This window comes from Mandrillus leucophaeus, unplaced genomic scaffold (assembly GCF_000951045.1).
Source record: "Mandrillus leucophaeus isolate KB7577 unplaced genomic scaffold, Mleu.le_1.0 Scaffold184, whole genome shotgun sequence".
In the NCBI taxonomy this organism is placed as follows: Eukaryota; Metazoa; Chordata; class Mammalia; order Primates; family Cercopithecidae; genus Mandrillus; species Mandrillus leucophaeus.
The window spans coordinates 5380872-5406230 of NW_012101854.1; the positions used below are offsets into that span (position 1 = coordinate 5380872).

Sequence of the window (25359 nt, forward strand, 5' to 3'; positions counted from 1 at the left end):
CACACCAGCCAAGTCTTCTCTCAAATTTTACTTACCTCTCTAAATGGAAAAGTTAACTCTCACTCAACAACTGCCTCTCTTTTTTGTTTACATAGGGAGCATGATCTAATGGGAAGACCTCTGGGGAGAAAGTTAGGAAATCCATGTTTGAGATTTCTTTTTTAATTTCCTGAATGAACTCTTTGTGCTTTAGTTTCTTCTTATAAGATGAGGAATATAATCTAGATGGTCTCTTAAAGTATTTAACAATTTAATCTTGTACACTATATTAAATAATCATACCTACATTGAAATTTAACCTCATTTACTGCAGGCACAAACTGTTGCCTGGGAAGCAGGAAAAGCAGTATACAGGAGTAGGGAGGAAAGTTTTTTTTAACTATATGAGTTTAAAGAATAGATGGAATCAAGAAATGAAAAATACAAAATGGATGGAACCAAGAAATAAAAATTACAAAATGGGTGGAATCAAGAAATGAAAAATACAGAATGGATGGAATCAAGAAATGAAAATTACAAAATATAAAAATAAAAAATACTATTCTGAAAAGCCAATTTTATGTACAAATGATTAATCTATGTCAAACGTGGAGATAAATGCCCAAAAGATAGAGAAAATATTTTACCTTACCTTATGTTTAGTAGCTTCAATGCATTTAGCAGCACTCCCCTTTTTACATCATAGTCTATTTTCTGATCAGTTCCAAAGCTTGGGGCTCGGTTAATCTGAAATTTACAAAGAAAACAATATTGGAAGGTAAATAAATATTCAATACATATTTGTTAATTTAATGTGGGATCTCTAGCCAGTAGAACAACCCTACAATAAACCTCAAAGCTTTACATGGTAGATGGCCCAGCTATTATTGCCACATCTCCATTCCGCATCACCCTAGGGCAACAAATTGCAAGGGACTGACTACTGGCACCATCTCCTTCTCACTGCTGCCTTAGTTCAGGAGCTTTACTGTCAGTATAAGCTGACCTCTCCCTCCATTCCACTCTCTCCATTACCCCATGCAATTTAGGTTTCTTAAGTTTAGGAAAGTTAAAAGTGATTTAGCCTAACAAAAAGGAAATAGTGATATTCATGTTACCAACACAGTAATAATTATACCAACACAGTAATAATTATATACATCTATATATTTAAAATATAGAAACTATCAGTGCTCCCTTTTCACTGCTTCAGATCTTCAGGAATTCATTAAGATGAAAAATAAAAGAGCTGGAGTGTTTGTTTTTGTGTTTGTTGAGTCTTGTTACTGTTGTCATTGTTATAAAAATATAACTGGAATAGCCGACGTTTAAGAAAATTTCTTAATCAGTTAAATCAGTTGGTTAGAACGCTGCTGAGTTCAACACAACAGTTTAGCTTCTTGACCACCAACTAATCCCTTAGGCTATCTCAAATATATATGTGTGTGTGTGTGTGTGTGTGTGTGTATACTAGTCACAGTTATACATATCTGTCACCACAAGAGACAAAACAATTGAAAGCATGCATTCTACAACTTGCACCTGAAGAAATACCACAGTTACTAGTCACAGTTATACACATCTGTCACCACAAGAGACAAAACAATTGAAAGCATGCATTCTACAACTTGAATCTGAAGAAATATCACATTATAATCAAGAAATTACCCAGGAATATAACATCTTTAATTAGAAATGTATCACAGGTTCACTGCAGAAAAATAAGTAAAAAGAAGGAAAACAAGTAACAAAAGATTACCTGTAATCCCACTACTTAACATTTAGTGTCTTGTTAACCACGTGGTAGATAGTATTCCAGATATTTTCTATGTATACATATTTAAAATATTCATTTTACCTTCCAAATGCATATCTATACGAACCATACTTTATTTTACATTCCAAGCTTTTCTCTTAATAATGTATCATGAAAATCTTTCATCATGCCATCATTTTGATGGATGCATGGTACTCCTTTTATACAGATATGCCATGTTGTATTTTGATTCCTTTGTTGATTTCTGATTTAGAAGGTGACAGACACGTTCCTGTATTTGTGATATAGTCTCAAGGAAAAGGAAATAGCTTGAAAATGGCAATAACATCCATTTATTCCAGGTCAATTTGAGAAAGGGAGTTTATTAATCTATTACGAAAGCTCTAAGCATTTCCCTTTACAAGTGCAGAGAAAGGGTAAAGTAATATATCTTATAGGAAAAAAGTTTCAACCATACTGATTCAAATATCTGGAGTTTATAATACAATTAATGATGGTGTTGTCACTATATGTTACATGGTTACAAAATAAACCAGACATTAAAGAACTGATGAGTAAGTGGTACATTGGAATGTTATCTGTCTTTGTAGAATTCCTCAGAGACTCCATTCCAAATTTCAGTGAGGAATTGTGTCAGGCATATCCCTCCTCCAGGATGGTACTGAGGTCTCAGTATAAAGCCATCTCAGATCTCAATCTCTCTCTCTCTCTCCTTACCTATTTCAAATTTTTCCCTCTACTATAAGATAAATTGGTCTGTGAAGAGGTATACCCACACAAGATAAACTGTTAATAATATGTGGAAAGGCAGGAAAACTTTTTCAATTTAAGTTTTCATTCAGGGTTGTTCTTTTTTTTTTTAAGTTTTATGAGAAAGGTAAAGAAAAAAAATAGAAGAACCACAAATGGCTGACAGAAGAAACTAAAAATTAGTGTTCCACCCAGCCAAAATTCTCCTCTATAATGAGATGATTTATTTGGTTCTCATTTCCTACCCCAATTCTAAAACAGACAAAACATAGTAGATGTTAAAATCTCAAAATTCAACAGCTTGTAAATGCATTAAAAATGAAAATTATTATAAAATGTATTAAATTAGTAAACACTATTTTCAACGGTCTTAAAAATAGTTTTATCAAAACAAATAACAATCACTTTTTCTACAAATTAAAGTATCCATAATAGCTTCTGTGCTCCTAAGTTAGTGCTGTACCCTCTGCACCACAGCCTTTCCCCACCCCTACTTTATCTCTCTCAGCCCCTAGCCCCTATCCCACCCTTCTGCAGCCCTACAAACTTTGCTCAGGTGTTTCTTCTGTAAAGCTTTTTTTTTTAACTCTCCAATACACACAGTTACGCAGAGATATTAATCACACTACCGTTTTTGTTATTTCCCTTTTACCTACTAGTACTCATAACTATTACCATAAAATGCACATCTGAATAATGGCTACACCAGGGCAAGTACTCTGTCTTCTTGTATCCCCACCACCTAAGACAATGACTATAACTTAGTAGGTTTATGTTTAATTTAAGAGTACTTAAACTATTGGTGGTATATTCATACTCCACCCAATTTCCATGTTTTTCCTAAAAAATGTTTTCTACTTAATGAAAATTTGTGCAATTCTGCCACTAGCAATCAGTCCCTGAAATTACTGTTTAAAAGTTATCACATACCCAGAAGCACCTTCTACCTTATTCCACTTGATGGCGCCAAAAGGTTTTTAACAATGTATATTAGACCCACTAAAATTTCAGCAGGGAGCAAAACACAAGGCAAGACTGAAGATTCTTTTAACCGTTTTAATATAACAAATGTTCATTATCCACAGCTCTTGGTTATTGTGGAGTGTTTTAATGGTTCTGATTGATCTAGAAACAATGAAGGAGAGTAAAGAATGAAGAAACATTCATGCAAACAATGGTTATTTTGATTCTTGTAAAATCCAGAATTCAACCATTCAGTCAATTCTGATTTAGCAAGCTAATGGAAAGCTCTAGTGAAGCAAATGGTTTTTTTTCTAAAAAGGAAACTAAGAGATCTATAAAGTCATTATTTCCTAATATCCTCCTTATGCACATGCCTCACTTTTTCCCCACTCCATCAATGACAAAAGAAAAGTACAGGGGCAGAAGACAATATAGCTAAGAACAGTAAAGGACTGCTGCAGAAAAAGCAAGAAATCTAAAGCAAATGTCAGGCCTTAGCAAGATGAAGGGTCCATAGTGCATAGTCAAGTGTTTTCATATCCAAGGAATGGAGGAAGCAAAAAATAAGTAAAACTCCTCACATTTATCTTATCTCTAAGACCCAGGCTGGAGCAAAGTCTGAATATCCAACAGAGAGAACTGTATTTCCTTGGAGACACAATACATGTTCTTGTTTCGCGTGTGCGCGCGCACACACACACACAATCTTTGGCTCTCAAATTAGAAAAGTATAATTTCTTGGAAATGTATTTTTAGTATCTTCATCTCACCTACCACTCATTCAATTTGCTTATGCAATCCGTGATATTACATACACAACTTCTAACTTACAAATCACTAACAAAAAGAGAGACAATTGATTTAAAATGAAAGGTAGTGGCTGATGACATCTTCTATAGCAATATGTTCCTGATTAAGTTTCCCAAACATGATATTTAAGCGGCCACGAGAAGGTGTGTAACCCCAGATCAAGGAGCTTAAAAGGAACTGCTGGATGGGATCTTCTGGACCACATGACTTCTAAGGTTTCTTCTGGGTAATATAAATGTAACTAGCAGAAAAAAATATAAAAATTGTCAACAGAGATAATTTTTACTTTCTCCCTTTTACTATTTCGTATGTGTTACATGACCTTTTATCATCAAAGAAAAATAATGATAACTCTCACTCCACCAGGGACTGGCAGCAAACCTGAAGGCATACAGTTGACAGTCTCCCTGAGGGAAGCCCCAGGTATATAACATGGCCTTAAAGGAGACATTTACCACCTGGGGTATCGGATACTGAATACTGATTAATGAACCAATTGGAGCCTCTCGGAGAGTTTGAAGGGGAGACACACTGAAGGCAAGATTCTGAAGCCCAGGCACCCACAGAGAGGAGAGACGCTATCCAGACCTCATGACGTGGTAGAAGCCAGGAGGCTGAGAAAATAGTAGAGCAAGTAAGCAACAAATCAGTAAAAGCACCTTCACACTTCAATCCCAAATACCTGGCCTAGAAATTCACTTGACACTAATTTGGGAAAAGTAGTATCAAACACTTTGATTCATTCTTAGAACTATTGTAGTCCCTGAATTTTTATCCTCTTCTTCCCACTTACTCTATTCAGGCTTCATTCTAGACAGTTAATGGGACAACTGTGTTAAGTACAGATTTTTAAAGCATTTATTTTAATACATAAGGACAGTGATAACTCCTCTTTTTTTCTTAAAGAATGCCTTACCTCCAGAAGCCATGGCTTTAGTTTTCTATCCAATAAAATATCAAATCCCAGGACTTCAAAGCAGACACTTTCGCTTCCTGGAGGTTGACCAGGTCTACACATTCGATACGCATGCAGGACATGAGGTTCTGCTACAATCAGGGTTTTTACCACCAATTCCTATAAGATTGTGATAAAAGAGGTGAAAATGCCTTTGTGTCTCATTTCATATATGTAAATATAAGCAGGGCCCACAAACTGGCAGCCTAGCCAAGTTTACAAAGCTCTGTGGCATCTAGCCCCTGCCACAGATCTAACTTCATTCTTCACTCTTATCCCTGCCCACTGCGCTCCTCATGCTTGCTTTGGGTTCCTCAAGTAAGTGACACTTCTTCCTATCTTAAGTCCTTTGCATTAGCTGTTCCCTCTTGTGGAATACTCTTTCCCCTATATTTGCAACTCTGGCTCTTAAGACATTCAGAAAGGCTTTCCCAACCCCCAAGTTAAAAGTAGCCACCCTTCATTTCTTACCGCACCACTACACACAGCATATGACCAGTTGATATTTTTCTTTTTACATTAGAGCAGGGACCTTGTCTGACTTATTTATAACACCATTCCCAGTGCCTACAATAGTAGCTGGCATTCAGTAGATATCCAAGTAAATCCAAGTAACTTGTTTACTTTGTAAACAAGTTATTCATACTTGTTTATATGTTAAAACAAGTAAGGCAGTTGTTAAAACAAGTTAAAAACAAGTAAGGTAGGAGCATAGGCTAGCCCCATCCAGAAGAGATGAAGGTGATAGGGAGGAAAAATTCCAAGGAGAGTAAATTATTTCACAAACACCAGTATAGAAACTCTACTTAGATAAAGGCTGAAAGGGCTGGAAGACAAAATCTATGAGAGTTGAGTTTCTTTATTTAGTGACGATTTTGTAGTGTATAAGTTTTATCTGAGAAGAGTGTTACCAATTAAAAGATTGGCTCTCAATATTTTCTGAGAGAAATCACATAATACTACTGGGATGAGTTATTAACCCTAATTTTTAAAAAGCTGTTTTACTGAAGTTTCAGAACAAGTTGTAGGAGAAAAGCTGTCTCACTTATTTTTGCTCAGAAGACATTGTCATTTTAACTCCCTCTCTACAGGTATAGGCAATAGGAAAAGACAGTTAAGAACCTGGCTCTAAAATCAGGATTCTTGTGTTTCTTCCTGGGTTTGTAACTTGCTAGCTGTGCAACCTCAGTCCTGTTGCTTAAACTTTGTGAGTCTCATTTTTCCTAAATATAATCTGCAAAAGGTTAATGTCAGAACAAAATGAGATGCCATGTAAAACTCTTAGCATAGTGCCCAGAGTACTATTATTGTTACTGTTATTCTATCATTCCTCTAGAATTCCACCTCATATGTCAGGTTAGACTCAAACACTCTACTACCTGGTAGAACAATATTTATTATATGAGAGATAAAAGAGAAGACAGAAGTTAACCTCACTGTTACCCAGAACCACAATGCAGTTCATATTTGAGAATAACTATCAGAGGTCCCATGAGAGGCTGTTTTCAAAACATTTTGTTCAAGGTAACAAATTCATGACAGCACCATAGTATATAAAATAAATGATAAAAAGTCACTTTATATAAATCTTCGCCAATATTACTGAAACCACTTGAGAGCAGGAAAAAGTTAAAACTTTGACTGATAAGTGTCTGTATGGAACAGTATAGGCTGAGGGAGAGGGTAGGGACTGATTATTAATCAACAGACCCTGAATTACAAATATGTTTTTGCTATGAAGAAAATAACCTGCTTTTAGATTGTAAAGGCAAGTTTTCAGCAGAAGTGAAAATCAGGAGTCATATAAACAAACACAAACGAAATTCCACTACTGTTTTTGAGAATTTACAACATAATATCACTGCTTTGAAATGTGATTTGTAGATTTATACCTTAGGTATACAAAAAGCAGTAAGGATAGTTTTTTTTAATGATTATGCTCATTTTTAATCTCCATGGCTTGATTTTCTACTGATTTTTATTACTGACCAGAACAAAAGTACACAGCTCTGTTCTTCACACAGGGTATTGATGAATGCTACTTTTTATATATTGATAGTTACTTTTTGGAGAAATTGCCCCCCAAAAAGAGGTTATTAAAAATAAGTTATAAATTAAATTCAGGGAATTTGTGAACTAAGACATCAAGATAAAAATTTACTGCATAATTGCTTTCTCCACCTCCTCCTGTCATTCTCTTTTTATATTATCCCATTGATTTATCTTAAACAGTTATCTATATAAAGTATACCAATTCTTAATAAAGACAGCCAATTTTCACATAATTACATAAATACAGACAGGTGTTTGACAAGATAATTATAATAAAAGTACTTGAAAAAGGTAGGTTTATTAACTGATTGTTTATAGATGATTAATATGCATTCTTACTAACATAGCCAAGAAAGATGCAAAATTTATTCACCTACAGACAAGACCATGAAATGTGTCAGAGCTTAATAGGCCCACATTGGCTATGTTCGGGTCATATCTAAAAATTATACTTCAGGTCCTAACAGAAAGTTAATTTCCATATCCTCTCATTAGTATTAGTCTTGCTTGTATACCTTCTCTTAATTCAATTGTGAGGAAAAAACGTCACTTAAAACCAATATATGTAAAGCTAACGACCCTCATTATTCTCCCTGATTCTCTCCATACATGCCTCACCAAAGCAGCCCAACAGGTTCTACCTTTTCACAAACATGTCCCCAAAGAGCCAAATCCATATGAGGGTTACAAATGTGTACATTTGTAAAAAAAAAAAAAAAAAAATGCCAGAGGGTATATAAAACTTTCTTGGTCCCACTGAGCAATACACCAATTCATTGAATTACCATCAGATGGAAGATGGTATGATCTTCCATCAATGAACTATGGTCCAAAATCACTGAGTTTCACCATTGTGATGCTTCTGACTCACTATGATAGTAAACTGTCATTAGAATGGTTTTTGGAATTTCCATGAAATTGGCCTTGAGAACATAATTACATAAACAAATAAATGCAGCATTGTTATGATCCAATTTCTCATTTACATGCATTTCATCTCTCAGGAAGTTATAAATGAAAGTTAACAAATTGGTGGGTATCTGACCAAATCCAGATGACATTTTTGTTTGTTAAGTCTCAACATCTTTAAAATTTTTGAGTCCATTGCCAACATTTAAAATCATTTATGCCATTTCTGCCATTTACACATAATTTATCAACAAATTAGAAGAATAAGCCTCACTTGGCCTAAAATATCACTGGCACCAATAAGCTGGTGCTGAGTGGTGGCTACCTCCTTCAGACCTCTCCTGACTTTCAAATTATCACAGTTCCCAGAACACCCTAGTTTCTTCTATCTAGAGACCACTTCACTCCTTCTTACTTGTCTGACACCTAAGGACCTTTGGATTTATGGCCGGTGATATAGAAAGTAAGGTAAAAATGTCAACAAACAAAATAAACAAGGGTGAATAGAGTCATATGCCACATAACAGCATTTTGGTGTACAATGCATAGCATATTCAACAGGGATCACATAAGATTATAATACTGTATTTTAGGGTACCTTTTCCATGTTTAGGTATACAATCTTTACCATTGTATTACAATTGCTTACACTATTCAGTACAGTAAATTTTTTTTTTTTTTTTGGCGACCAAATCTTGCCCTGTTGCCCAGGCTGGAGTGCAGTGGCACAATCTTGGCTCACTGCAATCTACACCTCCCGCGTTCAAGCAATTCTCCTGCCTCAGCCTCCTGAGTAGCTGGGATTACAGGAGCGCACCACCACATCCAGCTAATTTTTTATATTTTTGGTAGAGACAGGGTTTCACCATGTTTGCCAGGCTGGTCTCGAACTCCTGACCTGATCCGCCTGCCTAGCCTCCCAAAGTGGTGGGATTACAGGTGTGAGCCACTGTGCCCAGCCTAGTACAGTAATGTTTTGTACAGGTTTGTAGACTAGGAGCCACAGACTATACCATATACAGGCTATATGATAGCCTAGGTATGTAGTGGGCTATTCCTATTCTAGGTTTGTGTAAGTACAAACTGTGATATCTGCACAATGATAAAATCACCCAAGGATGCATTTCTCAGAATGCATCCCTGTTGTTAAGCAGTAGGCTGTGTAACGGCCTGTTTTTTTCTCTCTGGTCCTCTCAATTATAGGGAACCAAGTTCAATCAACTCTTAATGAACTTTCATGGCCTGACGGTGCTTCAAATTATTGCTGAGGACAGACCGTTATAATTGTGGAATGGCATAATCTTACTGAAATATCACTCCAAAACTTAGCAACATCATGTTGATTTGCTTGAAGGAATTCTGTAAACCATTTGATGGAACGTTTGCTGCCTTTGTTCTCAGTTTCATCCCGTTCGAAACGTTCATTATGCTTGTTCACCGAGTAGTTTGTCAGATGCATGTATAACTGGGTCTGTAACAAGTAAGAACCAAAGTGGTTACCACCTATGACATCCTAGAACTGCAAAGTTTCAGAGGAAAAATAGACACTCAAAGACTAAAAAAAGTTTTAAAGTTTAAACTATATAGATGAACAATTTCATGATTATTTAGATAATATCCCAATTAAATGGAATGGCACATTTCCCTTAAAAGGGTTGAGAATGTAATCATCTACAGAGTTACTTTACATATTATTCAAAATATGTCTACCATTAAAAAGTATCAAATTAATAAGAATATAGAGTAATTAAAATGTGAAACTACATATTGCTAAGCAAGAAAAATGATCTGAGTTTGTTCTTGTTAATTTGTTTTTAATGTTTTTGGCTCTGAGAGTTTTCACTCAAATCTGTTTTGGGAAAGGAATTTTCTGAGAGAGTATTCTATGTCTTTTTCAAGAAAACTAAAAAATGAAAACTCAAGTAAGTCACATAGAGAGGCAGGACTACCAAACAAAACCTCTGCACACCCATACTGACTAGGAGGCCCCTTTAGCTTGGTACCAGAGTGCACTTACAGTCAGCAGACAGAAGGTACCACATAATACTGTGCGGATGTCCAGTACAGTATCGTGCTCCATACTGGAGCTCTACGTTTTTGTCTCGTTATAATCTTACATTTGTTGATACTATTTTCCTTAAATTGAAAAAGAATTCAAAATTTAAAACTCCTCATAATTGTCAATTAATATATATCTAATGCCTTTTTATCAAGCTAACACAAGCATTCATAAAAATCTATCTTTAATTCCTACCCTCCTCATGATCCTAAAGATTACTTTAGAGAGCAAAGTTACATCACAATTAAAATATACTTCATTCACATGATTATTATTTTGATTTGTTAACAGCCAACTATATTCATGTCATATTTTATTTTTGCTGCAGTTCCTTAAGCCTATGGCATTGAAATCTTTGAAGCAAGAAGGCAGAAATGATAATTTGAGTACATATTGTTTATTAATCCATGTGCCTACCACTAATTAAGAATTTATTTTTTTCATTCATTAAACAATATTTAAGGAACACCTACTATCTGCAGCAGTCTCTGCTGGGCACTGTGGATACAAAGACAACAAAATAAACAACAGTCTCTATCCTTAGAAACAGGAAAAGCTTTAAATTAAATGATACTTAAAAGAAAAAGCATAAATCTTATGCTTACCTAATTTTAAGTGCTTAATTTAAAGAAAAAGGAAATTAATCAAGCTGGGGCACTTCCTAGTTTCCAAAATACAAATTTTCTTAACTTCTAAAAAGAGATTTGGAAAATAATCTTGTAAGGAAGTCTGTATTTGGCAAGAATTTCTTAAAATTAATAATACTAACACCACCACTAGCTATTCTAGTGAAAAATTAAGTAAGGAAACTTTGTATTTTTCTTAAACAGTATCTTTGTAAATGGACTGGAAATTCCACAACTTCACATTTACCTTGACAAAAATAGGCATCTAAGCAGTTCACTGCCAGTTAGTCATTTGCAAGAAATAGAATCAAAAGCAGCTATGAACCATACAGCAATCTGCAAGGATTGGCCAACCACTACATTGGTAGCAAAAATGGAATGTTTATTATATTTCAATGTTTGAAATTCTGTCTCATAATCTGCTTATATGTAGTTGATGAACATTTAATTCTTATAGAAATAATACATATATAAAATACATGCTCACTATTTTAAAAATTTGAAATAGGAAGAAGGAAAAAATACGTAGCAAGCTGCCATCCAGAAACAACCAATGAGAGCACTTTGGTTTAATTTTTCTAGTGTTTTTTTCTAAACTTACCTTTTACATAACCATGGTCTCACTTTACAGACACTTTTGTATTTCACTTTTTAATATTTTCATATCTCAACCTAGATATTCAATCACGAAATTCTAGAGATCTATGAGTGATATAGACATTTATGTAAGAGAACATCTTTTTTCTATATATGTAAAAACCAAAGCCAGGAGCTTATGTGATTCAAAAGCACATACAAAATGAGACCTACAGGCCACACTTCCTTTCTCTCAATCTCTCATTGAGATTAATCCCACTGAATTTAAGCTAATGATATACACATAGGACATTAGAATAAAGCACTTTATCACCCAAAAGAGCTTCCAAGTCTTATTCTTTCCAATACTATCAAAAGATCACTCCCACCTTACACATATATAATCCACTCTTACCCATGCCAATTATTTAAAGTATAATCTATGTATTGACAAGTCTCAAATTATGTATGTAGTTCAGAAATGTCTTCTGAACTTCAAACTTATACTGTATAATCAAATGCCTACAGAACAGATCCACTTGGAGGTCACACAGGCCTTTAAACTGAATACATCCACTTTCCACAAAACCTTTAATAGTTCTGTATTCCCTTATCACCATTCCCTAATACACCATCCATCAGATGTCAGAAACCTGAGTTTTATTCTTGATTTCACTTTCCCTTTCTCTCATTCCACAAATACAACCTGTGACCATATTATATCAACGTTATCCATGTTATCTCAAATATATCTCAAATCCATGCTCTTATTCTTGGTCAGGACCCACTGCTACTATTTCAATTTAAGTCCTTTTTCCTTCCATATGTGGTCAGACTAGAATACTTTACATGTTATTCAAAATATATGTAACTTCTTGTCTCTCTGACTCTAATCACTTCCATCCATCTCCACCTCCATCTCACATTCCAGACCAGGGGACATTCCTTCTTTTGTTTGTGTAAAACCCTTCAATCCTTCCTTTTATCTTAAGTTAAATTCTAAAATCCTAGACAAGGCCTACAAAGCCTTAAGGGATCTGGCTTCTAGGACTCACCATCCTCATCTCTGAACAGTCACTCCTTCTTATTCTATACTTCAGCCAAACTGACCTTGTCTGCTTTCTCCAGACATGCCACACTCTGTCTTACCTCTGAGCCATTCTTTTGCCTGGAGCTCCATCCAACCCTACCCTGCACCCGAATCTGGCTAACTCCTCATTATTCAGATTTCAATTTATAAAAGACTTCCTCTCTAACCTTTATCTCCAACTGGGTTATGTGTCCCTGCTATGCACTGCCATAGCACCTTCAGTTTCTTAGACCATCACACTTACCATCAGATATTATAATTGCTTATTTTATTTTCTGCCTCCCCACTAAACTGTTGCTTCTGTGAGGTCAAGCACTGTATCTGTCTGGTCACTGTTTTTTTAAAAACTAGCACAATGCCCAAAATGTGGTAGAGTTCAAACATCACTTGGTGATTGGCTATATCTAGACCTTATAACCTTTAATAATGTTTCTTTCTTTTAACTTCTTTTCCTATGAAAGGTTTGACAGTTTCCTTATTCTTCCTTTGCCGGGTTTACAACATTTTTCATTTTACTGAACATAGTACCATTTATGATCAGCCATTATTTAATGTTGAAAAAATGACCACATTTAATGGAGTTAATTGTGTGCATAATATTAGGGGAGAACAGTAACCAGGTCTTTGACAAGTTGGAAAACAATTAATTGTAATTTTAACTATAGTTAGTTACATCCAAAAATAGGTTTAGAGGTTAACTAAAGTTTAAGTATGCATAATAAATTATAATTTAACTTTTATAAGCTACAAATTACAGTTATTATTTTCATGATAAATTTAGCTATAACTTTTATAAATATGTTATGGCTGCACAAAAAAGTCTTTATTGAAAAATATCTACACAAAGCTCCATTTAACAGGCTTTAAAATGCACACTGAAACTGCTCATTTGTCTCAACCTCACATTGGTCAATGTAAGTTGACAGTCTTACTTCTCTTTTATTGCAACAGAAATTAATAACTACTTTCTGATAACTTTTGCTTTTCCGTTTCATATACTTTCTCCCACGTTCAACATGTTCACACCCTACGTGTTATACAAAGCCTGCTCAAATGTCACCTCCTCCATGAGAAGCTGAACACAAACTGCCCCAACACAGCTCCAAAACACTTAATCTGTACTTCTCCATTGCATGCTAGTATCATTATTATACTGAATCAAGAATCATTGCATATTAGTATCATTTATAATATAGTCATTTCTATACAGGGCCACTGCACACAGATGTTTGCTTTGAAATCCAGCCTTGTGCTCACAGCACAGAGAGGGTACTTTTTCCCAGTCAGCCTTCAATTAGCAGATACCTTTATTTTCTAATGTCCACAAAGCTGCTTGTAAGTTAAAAGCAATCTTACATGTGCACACAATTCTTCTAGACCACAAAACCCGAGAGCAGGAACTTTCATTCATACAATCTATATGCCTAATGGAAGCTTTAAAAGGTATATGTTGAACATCCATTTATTCTAGGTCAATTTGAGAAAGGGAGTTTATTAATCTATTACGAAAGCTCTAAGCATTTCCCTTTACAAGTGCAGAGAAAGGGTAAAGTAATATATTTTATAGGAAAAAAGTTGAATGAAAACGTTAAGTTCTGTCTGGTATCACTTACCAAATTGGACTCATTAGGTGGAATGTACTTCTCTGTACCCATTCGCACAAGTCCATCATGATAGAGAAATATTTTTAGTGGATCACACGATGTAACCAGAATATAAATTCGTAAGTCAAACTTGTAACCTTCCATTAGGAAAGGCTTTTCAATGTATTCTTGAACAATCAAATGATCCTGAGATGGAAGTTTGTCACCATTTCTTATCAAAGAAATCCTATGTTTAAAGAAAAAAATTAAAAGAATGATTTGACATAGAGCAAGATGTTTAAAAAGTTACAGATATACTCAAGTGGAAAACAGTGGAGTAAGGGACTCCAAAAGTCTGCCCCTCCACAAAAGCAATGAAGAGCAAAAGAAATCATAGGAATCAACTTTGTAACCCCACAAACTAAGCAAAGGCTTGCAGCAAATGGAATACTTAACTAAGAAAAAAACAGCTGGATCTGTGCCAAAGAGCTTTGTAACACTTTAACTCAATGTAGTCCCATCATCCACTCACAGCTCAGCGGCAGCCTTGAACAGCCTCATTTTCAATACCAGTACTGGTCCTGGACTGGGTAGAATGGGCTATTCTTATGGTTGGTTGTTTTGACCTGTCTGGTGCCTTCCTGGAGGACCTCAAAGGGCTTGCTTTCATCTTGCCTAACTTGGAACTTTACCAGTACTGAGGCAACTACTTTCAGAGACAATTGTTGGAAACATTTACTGTCTAGGTTGTTGAGGGCAACAGGTGGGCAGACAATAGACCAATTAAAAAGACTGGGAGGAAGGGCTGAGCAATGAGAATCTTTGAAACTTTGAAAAGCTCTGACATATTCCCGGGAATCTAGATGACCAGTTACATGCCCAAGGTTAGCAGCATGCTCAAGAAAGACCCGAGAAGGCCCTAAGCTGTCCCTTCTGGCTAACCATCAGACTCTGTACAAGCAGGAAATTAAGGCTAAGGCAGAGTTGTAAATTATTTGTTTGCATGCTGAAGGCATGTCCCAGCAATCACACACACAGTCATCTACTGAGAGCTTTTTTGTTGTTTGTTTTGCTCTGTTTAAGGAAATCTCTGTCCAAGTATTAGCTGACCACTGAGCTAACAGAACAGGAACTTCAGTGGCCATACACAGCAAAGAACACAGACTACAACTACTACAATGAGCTGCAACAACAAATTACATAGAGGGGGAGAGTCTGATTTCTAGAATTGCTATAGTATAATACTCAAAATGTTCAGTTTTCAACAAAATATTATGAGGCATGCAAAGGAAAAAGAAAGTATGGCCCATATACAGGGAAACTATCAATTAATAGAAACTGTCACGAGGAAGCCCAGACATTGGGCTTACTGGATAATCAACTATTTAAAATTTATTCAAAGAGCTAACAGAAACCATGTACGAAGAACTGAAATAAACTATGAGAACAGTGTCTCATTAAACAGGGAATATTAGTAGTGATAAAAAATTAAGGAAAAATAAAGGAACCAAACAGAAATTTTAGAGTTGAGAAGTACAATAACTGAGAAAAAGAAATTCACTAAAGGAGATAAACAGTATACTTGACAAGGCATAAAGAGAATCAGAAAACTTGAGGATAAGCCAACTGACATTATCTAGTCTGAGGAACAGAAAGAAAAAAGAAGAAAAATGAAGAGAGCCTACAAAATCTGTGAAATACCATCAAGCACAGCAACACACACATAATAGGAGTCTCAGAAGGAGAGAAGACAAAGAAAAAAATTCAAAGAATATTTGAAGAAATACTGGCAAAAAACTTCCCAATTTGATAAAAACATTAATCTACACATCCAAAAAGCTCAATTACCTCCAAGTAGGATAAACTCAAAGAGATCCATATCAAGATATACTATAATCAAATTGTCAAAGAACACCAGAAAGGTGACTACTCAGGTAAATATAAAAGTTCTGGCTGGGCACGGTGGCTCACACCTGTAATCCCAGCACTTTGGGAGGCTGACGCACGTAGATCACCTGAGGTCAGGAGTTCGAGACCAGCCTGGTCAACATGGAGAAACCCCATCTCTACTAAAAATACAAAAATTTGCCAGCCATGGTGGCATACGTTTGTAATCCCAGCTGCTCAAGAGGCTGGGGAAGGAGAATCACTTGAACCTGGGAGGCAGAGGTTGCAGTGAGCCAAGATCACACCACTGCACTCCAGCCTGGGTGACTGAGTGACAGAGTGAGACTCCATATCAAAAAACAAAAAAGTCTCTCTTATTGTAGTTTTGGTTTTTAACTCCTCATTTTTCCTAATGAATTAAAAGACAACTGCTTAAAACAATAGTTATAAATCTATGCCAATGGACACAGAAGGTGCAGAGATATAATTTGTGACAATAACAACATAAAGGGAGTAAATCTATACAGGAACGAAGTTTTTATACACTACTGAAACTAAGTTGGTATTAATATAGACTGGATTGTTATAAATTAAGATAATGGTAATTCCAGGGTAATCATTTTTTAAAACTCAGCAATACATAGTAAAAGAAATGACAAGGGAATTAAAATGGTACAGAAGAAAATATCTATTTAACACAAAACAGGACAATACAGAGAAATTGAGGAACAAAAACTACAAGATACATAAATCAAGTGGCAAAATGGCCTAAGTAAATATTTCTTTTTCAGTAATTACATTAAATGTAAATAGATTAACTCTCCAATAAAAGGCAGAGCTTGGCAGAATGAATTTTTAAAAAACATGGTCCACCAATATGCTGTCTACAAGAGACACCCTTTAAAGTCAAAGACTCAAATAGATTGAAAGTGAAAGGATGGAAAAGATATTGCAATAAAACAGTAACCTGGAGTGGCAAAATTGTTATAAGAGACAAAGAATCACATTATATACTGATTTTTTAAAAGTCAATTCCTCAAGAATATGTAACAATTAGGAACATTTATGTGCCTAATAACAGAGCTCCAAAATACATGAAGCAAACACTGGTAGAATTGAAGGGAGAAATACTTCACCAATATCAGCTGGATTCTTCAATACTCTACTTTCAATAATGGACAAAATAACTAGACAGAAGATTAGCAAGGAAACAGATACAATTCAATAGATGAGAGGGGTGTTCTTTACCTAGGTACTACTGCATTACATGAGATAAACCCTGGGAACACATAATGCCCTTTCAGTTATCTGCTTTTCCAGTTATTTGTTTATATTGCCATCAAAATAAATTAAAAGATTATTATTTATGTTTTAATATCAAATATAAGTATATAAATATAGATATTTTAATATTAAATTTTTAACATTAAAATTGAGAAAAATGTGAAAAATCAATTCCTTACCACCAGAAACATTCCTTTAATGCTAACACAGAGACAGCCAACTCAGCATTAAGCAATTGGTATAAAATTCCCATTAATACTATTAGTTAAAAATTACCAAAGCACATTTGCAAGTAATTTATGATTGGATTATTAAGTTATGATTAAAAGTTAAAAGAAAAATTTTGAACAATAATTTACCTGGTAGCTATATTTCCAAATATCTTTTTTCCTACAGCATAAAATGACTCAAGTGTATTTTTTTTTTTTTTTTTTTTTTTTTTGACAGAATCTCGCACTGTCGCCCAGGCTGGAGTGCAGTAACCTGGAGCGCGATCTTGGCTAACTGTAAGCTCTCCCTCCCCGGTTCACACCATTCTCCTGCCTCGGACTCCTGAGTAGCTAGGACTACAGGCGCCCGCCACCACACCTGGCTAATTTTTTGTATTTTTAGTAGAGACGGGATTTCACCATGTTAGCCAGGATGATCTCAGTCTCCTGACCTCGTGATCCGCCTGCCTCGGCCTCCCAAAGTACTGGGATTACAGTCGTAAACTACCGTGCCCGGCCAAGTGTATTTTATTAAAAGCAGCCTCAGCCACATTTTCTTCGAAAAAGTACATGGCAGAAAACTAACATAAGCAAAAGGAAACAAGAATATTACTTGCACATTCTATTCTCAGTTAACATGTCTAGTTCTTGGAACTTCAGTTTAAAATGTGTTCCACTCATTTTTAATCCAATTACCATGGCTACATAAAGAAAAAATTTATTTAAAGGCAAAGAAGATACATATTTTCCTTCAAGATTTCTAGCTATGAAAAGAATAACTCCCTTTTCATTTCTTTCTCCAAGTCAGTTGTAGCCCTACTGTAGCAACTGATTTTACTCTCCAAGTCTATTGAAATTATTATAAATGTGAGTTTTATGTTTTAGAAAAAAACACAAAATAGCTTTTTCCCCTTATATTTTGTTATCTCCTATTAAAGCCTCACAACCTGTTGATTAAATTTTTTAACTGAATTACAGAAGCCTGTGGGAGAGTTTAAAAGAACAGAGATCATTAAATATTTGGTTCCAAAAATGCAATAGTTAGAAACTTATTTCATTATTTTTTCATGTTGGTACTCAACCATGAGTAATTATGCACATTTATTCTCCCTACTCCCAAATTTTTTTTATTTTTATATATTCCAAATAAAAGCAAACCTACCCATGACCCATTGCACCATTAGCTGGTTTCACTATAAAAGTTTTCTGCTTCCGTTTTTTCTTCAATTCTTTCACATAATTTTGGAATTGAGTATATTCAGCAGGGAAGATCCATGTTCGAGGAACGAAGGTATAATCCAGAGGCCGAGACTTGATCATTCTGTAAATCAGAGATAATAGGAAAAATAATTTCTATTCAAACTTGTATATATTTTCTTTCTCTGGGCTACTGATATTTGCCACAAAGATTTAAATTTTCTCCATTCCTTCACTTACTTATTCATTGATTCATTCATTCAACAAATGTCTATTGAGCACCTATTAAGTGTTAGACACTATTCTGGACCATGGATACATCAGTGGGAAAAAAAAAAAACTTGCCCTAATATGTACTAATTTACATATTAGTATATCAAACTTTTTTTTAGAGTACACACTATTTGCTAGGTACTGGGGATAGTAAGATAAATGAGTATCATCTCTGCTCCCAAGGAATATATAGATAGGCTATTAATATTAAACAGTGTGATAGGTACACTAAAGGCATATAAGGCAAGGTAACATGTAGGAGTCAGTAACTGTGCCTCAGGGATGGGAGTAGGGAGTAGGGAATTGTTCAGACAAATACTATTTATATTGCTTCTTTACAAATAATTTTGAGTCTCTGGGTCACCATAGGGAACAGTTTTTGATTACCTTTTATACTACCATTTTTTAGAGTCAGAAAGTTTACTAAATCTCTGTGAATAATCTTCTTTTAAAAAAAATTCTCAGTTTATCACTCAACTTTCTTAAACTTAAAAAAAAGGCAAAAAACCTAGCCAACAGGAATATAAACTGCATAAAAATTTTTCAGTTTATTAAGTAAAAGACTGGGGTACTTATTATCAGCTTTTCCATGAAAGTAGATTGCTCCTCTAAATATTGGTTGCAGAGATAAATATCTGTGCATGTATATCCCTGGGTGAGCATATATACATGTGTCTTTGAGTAAGTGTGTGCATACATGTACCTAGTACAATCCCTGGCACATAGTAAATGCTCAATCACCAATATGAAAACACACAGAAACACACACACACACACACACACACACACACACACACACGGCATATAAGGCAACGAATTAGTTCCTGCAAAATTTAACTGAAAATAAACAAGTATCTCTTAGATGACATATACAGATAACTCTTACATTTAAACGAAAAACTCTGTTACTAAAGAGGCAGCAAGTTGCAGTAAAGGGGCCTGAGATTCTGGAGACTGATTCTTACCCACCTCTGCTATTAACAATTTGCTTGAGTTTGTGCAAGATATTCATTTATCTGACCCTCATTTACCTCCTCTGCAAAGTGGAAGACTAGAACCAGAGACATTCTAAGACCTTTCTAGCTTTAAAATTCTATCACTCTCATCTAAATATCATTTCAAATCAATGTAACCTTGTGAAAGATACCACTACAGTATTCATATTATAAGTTTTGAACAGGTCTTCTCCATTACAAGAAAATAAAGATTACTTGGTCATATTTCTTGCTAAGAAATCCTTTCTACAGATCTCCCCCATTCCTGGAAAATGGTTGATCCTCTGGAAAATAAAAAGGTAAATATTAATATTATCAGCAAATTAATTATATTCACGTATATGACAATGCAATATCCATCCTTTGAGTTTTGTTTTAATAAACTGCCAATTATTAATCTAAAAGATTTAATGACCTATAGTGAATTTGTAGAATTAAAGAGTATGGTAATCAGAGAATAAAACTACAAAATTTTAAAGAAATCACAAAAGAATATTTACATAGATAGTAAAGTTATAATTTTCTAGGTTGAATAGTGATAATATCCAAATTACTTTTGTTATTCTAGATGCACTATATTCACAGACATCAGCACTGGTAAAAATGACTTATTTGCTCACCACAGTCAATTTTATATTACATTCTAAACTAATAAATGAAGAAGGTCTATACAAACTGTCAATTCTCTAGAATTCCTTATATTCAGCTTTTTAGTTTGAGGTCTATTTTCTTCTGAATATAAGTTTGTATTATGTTCTAAAAATAAAAGAATGAAACCAGATTACATATAGCTGACCTCACAAGGTATTTCTGCATCCTGGTCTCCCTATGCAATCTATTCTACAACTTTAACTGCAATGTAAAGTACCATCTTAGGAAAAGGGTATTTTTTTGGTTGTTATTGCTTGTTTTTTGAGATGGAGTCTTGCTCTGTTCACCAGGCTGTAGTGCAGTGGCCCGATCTCAGCTCACTGCAGCCTCCACCTCCTGGGTTTGAGCGATTCTCCCACTTCAGCCTCCCGAGTAGCTGGGACTACAGGTGGCACCACCACGCCCAACTAATTTTTCTATTTTTAGTAGAGACGGGGTTTCACTATGTTGGCCAGGAAGGTCTCGATCTCCTGACCTCGTGATCCACCCGCCTTGGCCTCCCAAAGTGCTGGGATTACAGGCGTCAGCCACCGCGCCCGGCCAGAAGAGGTTTTCTCTATTGATTCTTCCCTAAAGATAGAAAGAGGTTAAAACTTAAGTCTGCAAAAGATGCAGGCTTCATGCAAAGTGTCAATACAAGTGGATAGAAACAAAACAGGCTATTCAGGTGAGTTAGAATTGAAATTTAATAAGGTAACAGATTAAGAACCTATCTAAAAAAATTATGGTGGAATCCATATAACTTTCCTCATACGACTAACTGGTCATGATTAATTTCCTACCTGATAATTTTGCAGCTCTGATATTTTCTCCTGCTGAACAGCAGAATCACACCATATAAGATTACTTGTTTCATCCTCATCTGGAGTTTTCATAAATCCCATTTCATCTATTACTAAACGAACTGCAAGTAAACAGTTAAGTTAAACCAAAATTAAAATACTTCTGAAATATATTCATTGCAGAAACATTTTTCTATATAAATTTTAGTTCACAGTATTTCATTTGAAAAATATTAGTTACAGCATAACCTTATTTTTAGTTACAACAGTTTTATCTAGGGCCAAATTATACTCAGTAGTAACTGAGAACTGTTTTTCAGTTGCACCCAAAATCCTTCCTTTCGATCTTCTCAGGTTTAACAGGTACACAAAACTGCCAAAGGGTTTAGTGATTATTTATGGCACAAGGAAAACACACACAGCTGAGACAATACCTCTACTCAGGAAAATGTACTTTTTATAGCTTTTTTTACAACCTTAGGTTAAGTACAAAAGAGCAAAGGTAAAAATATCCCCTGATTATCAAACCTATGCCATACTTTCCACCTCCCTAGTTCAAATTATTTTTAGAGCTTAAAATCAACTCATCTGTGTTTACTTAGGACATGAAATAATAAAGCAATATTCACAGGAGAGATTTGGATTTGGTTCTCCACTGCTCCCAACCCTCTAATCCTACTGAAAACGTTTATGCTCAGAGGAACATTTCCTTTTTAGTACAAACCATTCATGTGTTCCTCTCCGATCTAGATTTTACAATTAACATATTGGCATTTTTCTTCCATTGAATTTCAAGTGTGGAATAAAGATAAGTAGAAGACTTCAGGTAATTTGTGGTTTCCAACAGAATCCTGAGTCTTAACAGAATGGTGTAGTCCCAGGTGACAGTGTACAATCACAAGAGTTGGGGAAAGGAACATTCCTCTTTGTCACAGACCACCATGCAGCTTTGGCATCCTGAGGACTCAGCAGCTGCTGTGCCACCTACAGTTCATGTACAGAGCAAGGGCAATAGCAACACAGACTAGGAGACTTCCTTACCTGGCTCACAAGCAAAAACAATAACAAATTCAGAAGAGCATGTCAGGAGCACACCTGTTCCTGAGTATATGAGAGACACTGCCTGCACCGTCTCAAAGATACCTGGGAAGACCTTGGTGAGATAAACGGAACTCCTGGCAGTTAGGTTTAGAAGGAACGTAGGCTGGGCGCAGTGGCTCATGCCTGTAATCCCAGGACTTTGGGAGGCCCAGGTGGGCAGATCACAAGGTCAGGAGATCGAGACCATCCTGGCTAACATGGTGAAACCCCGTCTCCACTAAAAATATAAAAAAATTAGCCAAGCGTGGTGGCGGGCGCCTGTAGTCCCAGCTACTGGGGAGGCTGAGGCAGGAGAATGGCATAAACCCGGGAGACTGAGCTTGCAGTGAGGCGAGATCGCGCCACTGCACTCCAGCCTGGGCTACAGAGACTCCGTCTCAAAAAAAAAAAGAAGAAAGAATGCAATGTGTTACTTACATTTGGGTATTTACATATACACAAACCCATGAGGCTGGGAACATTCAGGTTACATACGAATATTGGAAAGATCCATTTTTTCTTTACATTCATAAATTCAAATTTGTCAGTCAGTCATATATAAACCTATTTTATTATGAAATTCAAAGCTTGGAGAGCTGACAAAATTAAACTTCAAAGAAAAATACAATGCCAAGTCCCTTTTTTCAGCTAAGCTGTCTAATCGTACTAGTGTTTGAACTGAAATTTTAGAAATCAATTGGGATCTTTTTAAGGATATCATCCTCTACCACACAGAAAAAGAATCCTTCTAACATGTTAGAAATTTTATAGAAGGCGTTTAAAAATCCATTATATAAAAGATAGTTATCTCTCTGGATTTCTACATTGTTTTTAACACCATATCAGTTTTTCTAGCAATTATGAGAATCCCATGATTGATTTTAAGCAAACCTACCAATTTCAAACTTTGTCCCGGCAACATTTGCTGTAATGGTTCCCTTCTTTTTCTTCTTTCTGACTTTCCTTTTCATTGTGCTTTGATAAGGTAATTCTGTATTCAAATCCAGGGGACAGGGTCCCTGAATAACTTTAAAAAAATGTAAAATAATCACATAACACTGAAATAACAAAAATCTATACCAGACAACACAAATACCACCCCCGCCCCACATCAAGCAAAAATGATAAATTCTGGTACTTTAAAAAGTTCCCAATTAATTTTTAATACTTTAAAAAAAAATAACAGTAGTGATGTAAAACACCTCCATACTTCATAACATAGTTAAGTCAATTTCCCTACCTCCTTCTTGAGGCAGAGATGGCATTATTGCCTGTGCTGATTAGCAAGCAGTGCGTGCTGCTGTACCAAGCTCTCAGGAAATCTGGAAATTCCACATTAGTCTAAGTGGGATATGGCCCCAAATCACTGAAAGTTCTTATCATATTATCTTGGTAGAATCCTCAGATTTCAGGATACCAAAGTTATGGGATAACAAGGTACCTGGAGTGATTTTAAAACAAGGTCATTTAGAAAACAACTTTTTTGAAATTTTTTTCATATATGCCAAGACTATTCTTTTTAAAAGTCAAGTAAGGTGAAAGTTAATGTGTTCAATCAACAAATAATTGTGAATCAGTTTATTAAATCTTATGCAAAATGCCAAGTGATGGTTTCCTATCCTCAAAGAATGCATAGTCTAGGGGAAGTTTTATTAAGTCACGTGTCACATGTATATTCAATAAATAATATACTACACACAAACAATAACAGCAATAACAATATTCACTACTATTTATTGAACACTTACTATCTTAGGCATTTATATTATACCATTTAATCTTTCAAAAAACCTGTAAGGTAGAAGCTTTTAAGTTGAGCTTTGAAAGGACAAATTATTTTGTGTATCTTTACAAAGAAAATTTCAACACAGAGATTAAAATGAAGATCCTTCTAATGTCAATGTCAGAGTTTCTTATTTAGAAACCCAAACAACCTTCAACCCAATGCCTGAAGCACTGCTTTTAATATGAGACAGTGAAAAGTGCCAGGCAGGGTAGAGGTCACATGTTGACAGAATGCAGAGAAGTGATTCCTTTACAAGGGAGTATGGGGGATAACTTAATAAAGTAAACCACATCTTGAATTGTGCCTTAAAAAATGAGAACAGTTTTGAAGGACAGAAAATGGGCGGGGTCATTATTGTGATGATTTTATTCAGGCACACAGAGGAATGCAATAATGAATGAACTAATTTGATCTGGCTACATCTCAACATGGCCGACAGTACACTTTGCTTGTATTTTCATTGTAAACATATGAATGTAGGCATTTATGCCCTAACAACACTATATTGCTTAGTCTGTACTATCAACTTTCCAATTTCTCCTTCCTATTGTAAGAATCCTTCAGTTCTTGTAAAATATCTATAAACACAATGAAAAATGACAAAACTAATTATGATAAGCAAAGGTATAATATCAACACCTTTATTAGATGTTCAGGTTTATCAGAAATTCAGAAACATCCAACATTCAGCTACATAAAATGTGACTCCTATATCACCCCAAATATTCATTATTATTAATGTTTCCATATTAAAGAAAATTTAGGGTTTTATTTGTTCTCAGGTATCATTTTTACTAAAATGATTCTCTAGTATAATTCAATATCAAAACTGGGGAACTTTTATATATTACAGACCAACTGTAGGTAGACACTCTATTAAGCCTTTTAAATATTTTATCTCATTAACAAACTTTAGGTATCATTTCTCCCTATTTTCCAGATATAGAAACTAAGGCTAAATAAGTTAAATAAATCAAGGTAACACAGCTTAGAAATAGAAAACTTAGACTATAAATCCAATTCTAATTATTCTATTCAGTAAGCTCCCCTATTTTCAGACCCCATGCTAACATAATATATAGACAT

The 25359-nt window shown here is 35.1% G+C and overlaps 1 protein-coding gene across 1 annotated transcript in view; it reads right to left on the reverse strand.

Moving 5' to 3' along the window:
* The window catches only part of TTLL7 (tubulin tyrosine ligase-like family member 7), a 133085-nt gene that overhangs the window by 61483 nt on the left and 46243 nt on the right, over positions 1-25359 (reverse strand). The window contains exons 2-10 of the mRNA XM_011977779.1: positions 23728-23928; positions 23383-23514; positions 21408-21529; positions 20191-20258; positions 18672-18830; positions 14160-14376; positions 9502-9666; positions 5196-5354; positions 632-726 (exon numbers count right to left, since the gene is read on the reverse strand). Coding sequence (XP_011833169.1) covers positions 632-726; positions 5196-5354; positions 9502-9666; positions 14160-14376; positions 18672-18830; positions 20191-20258; positions 21408-21529; positions 23383-23514; positions 23728-23752 — 1142 coding nt within the window. The 5' untranslated portion in view covers positions 23753-23928. The remainder of the gene's footprint in view (positions 1-631; positions 727-5195; positions 5355-9501; positions 9667-14159; positions 14377-18671; positions 18831-20190; positions 20259-21407; positions 21530-23382; positions 23515-23727; positions 23929-25359) is intronic.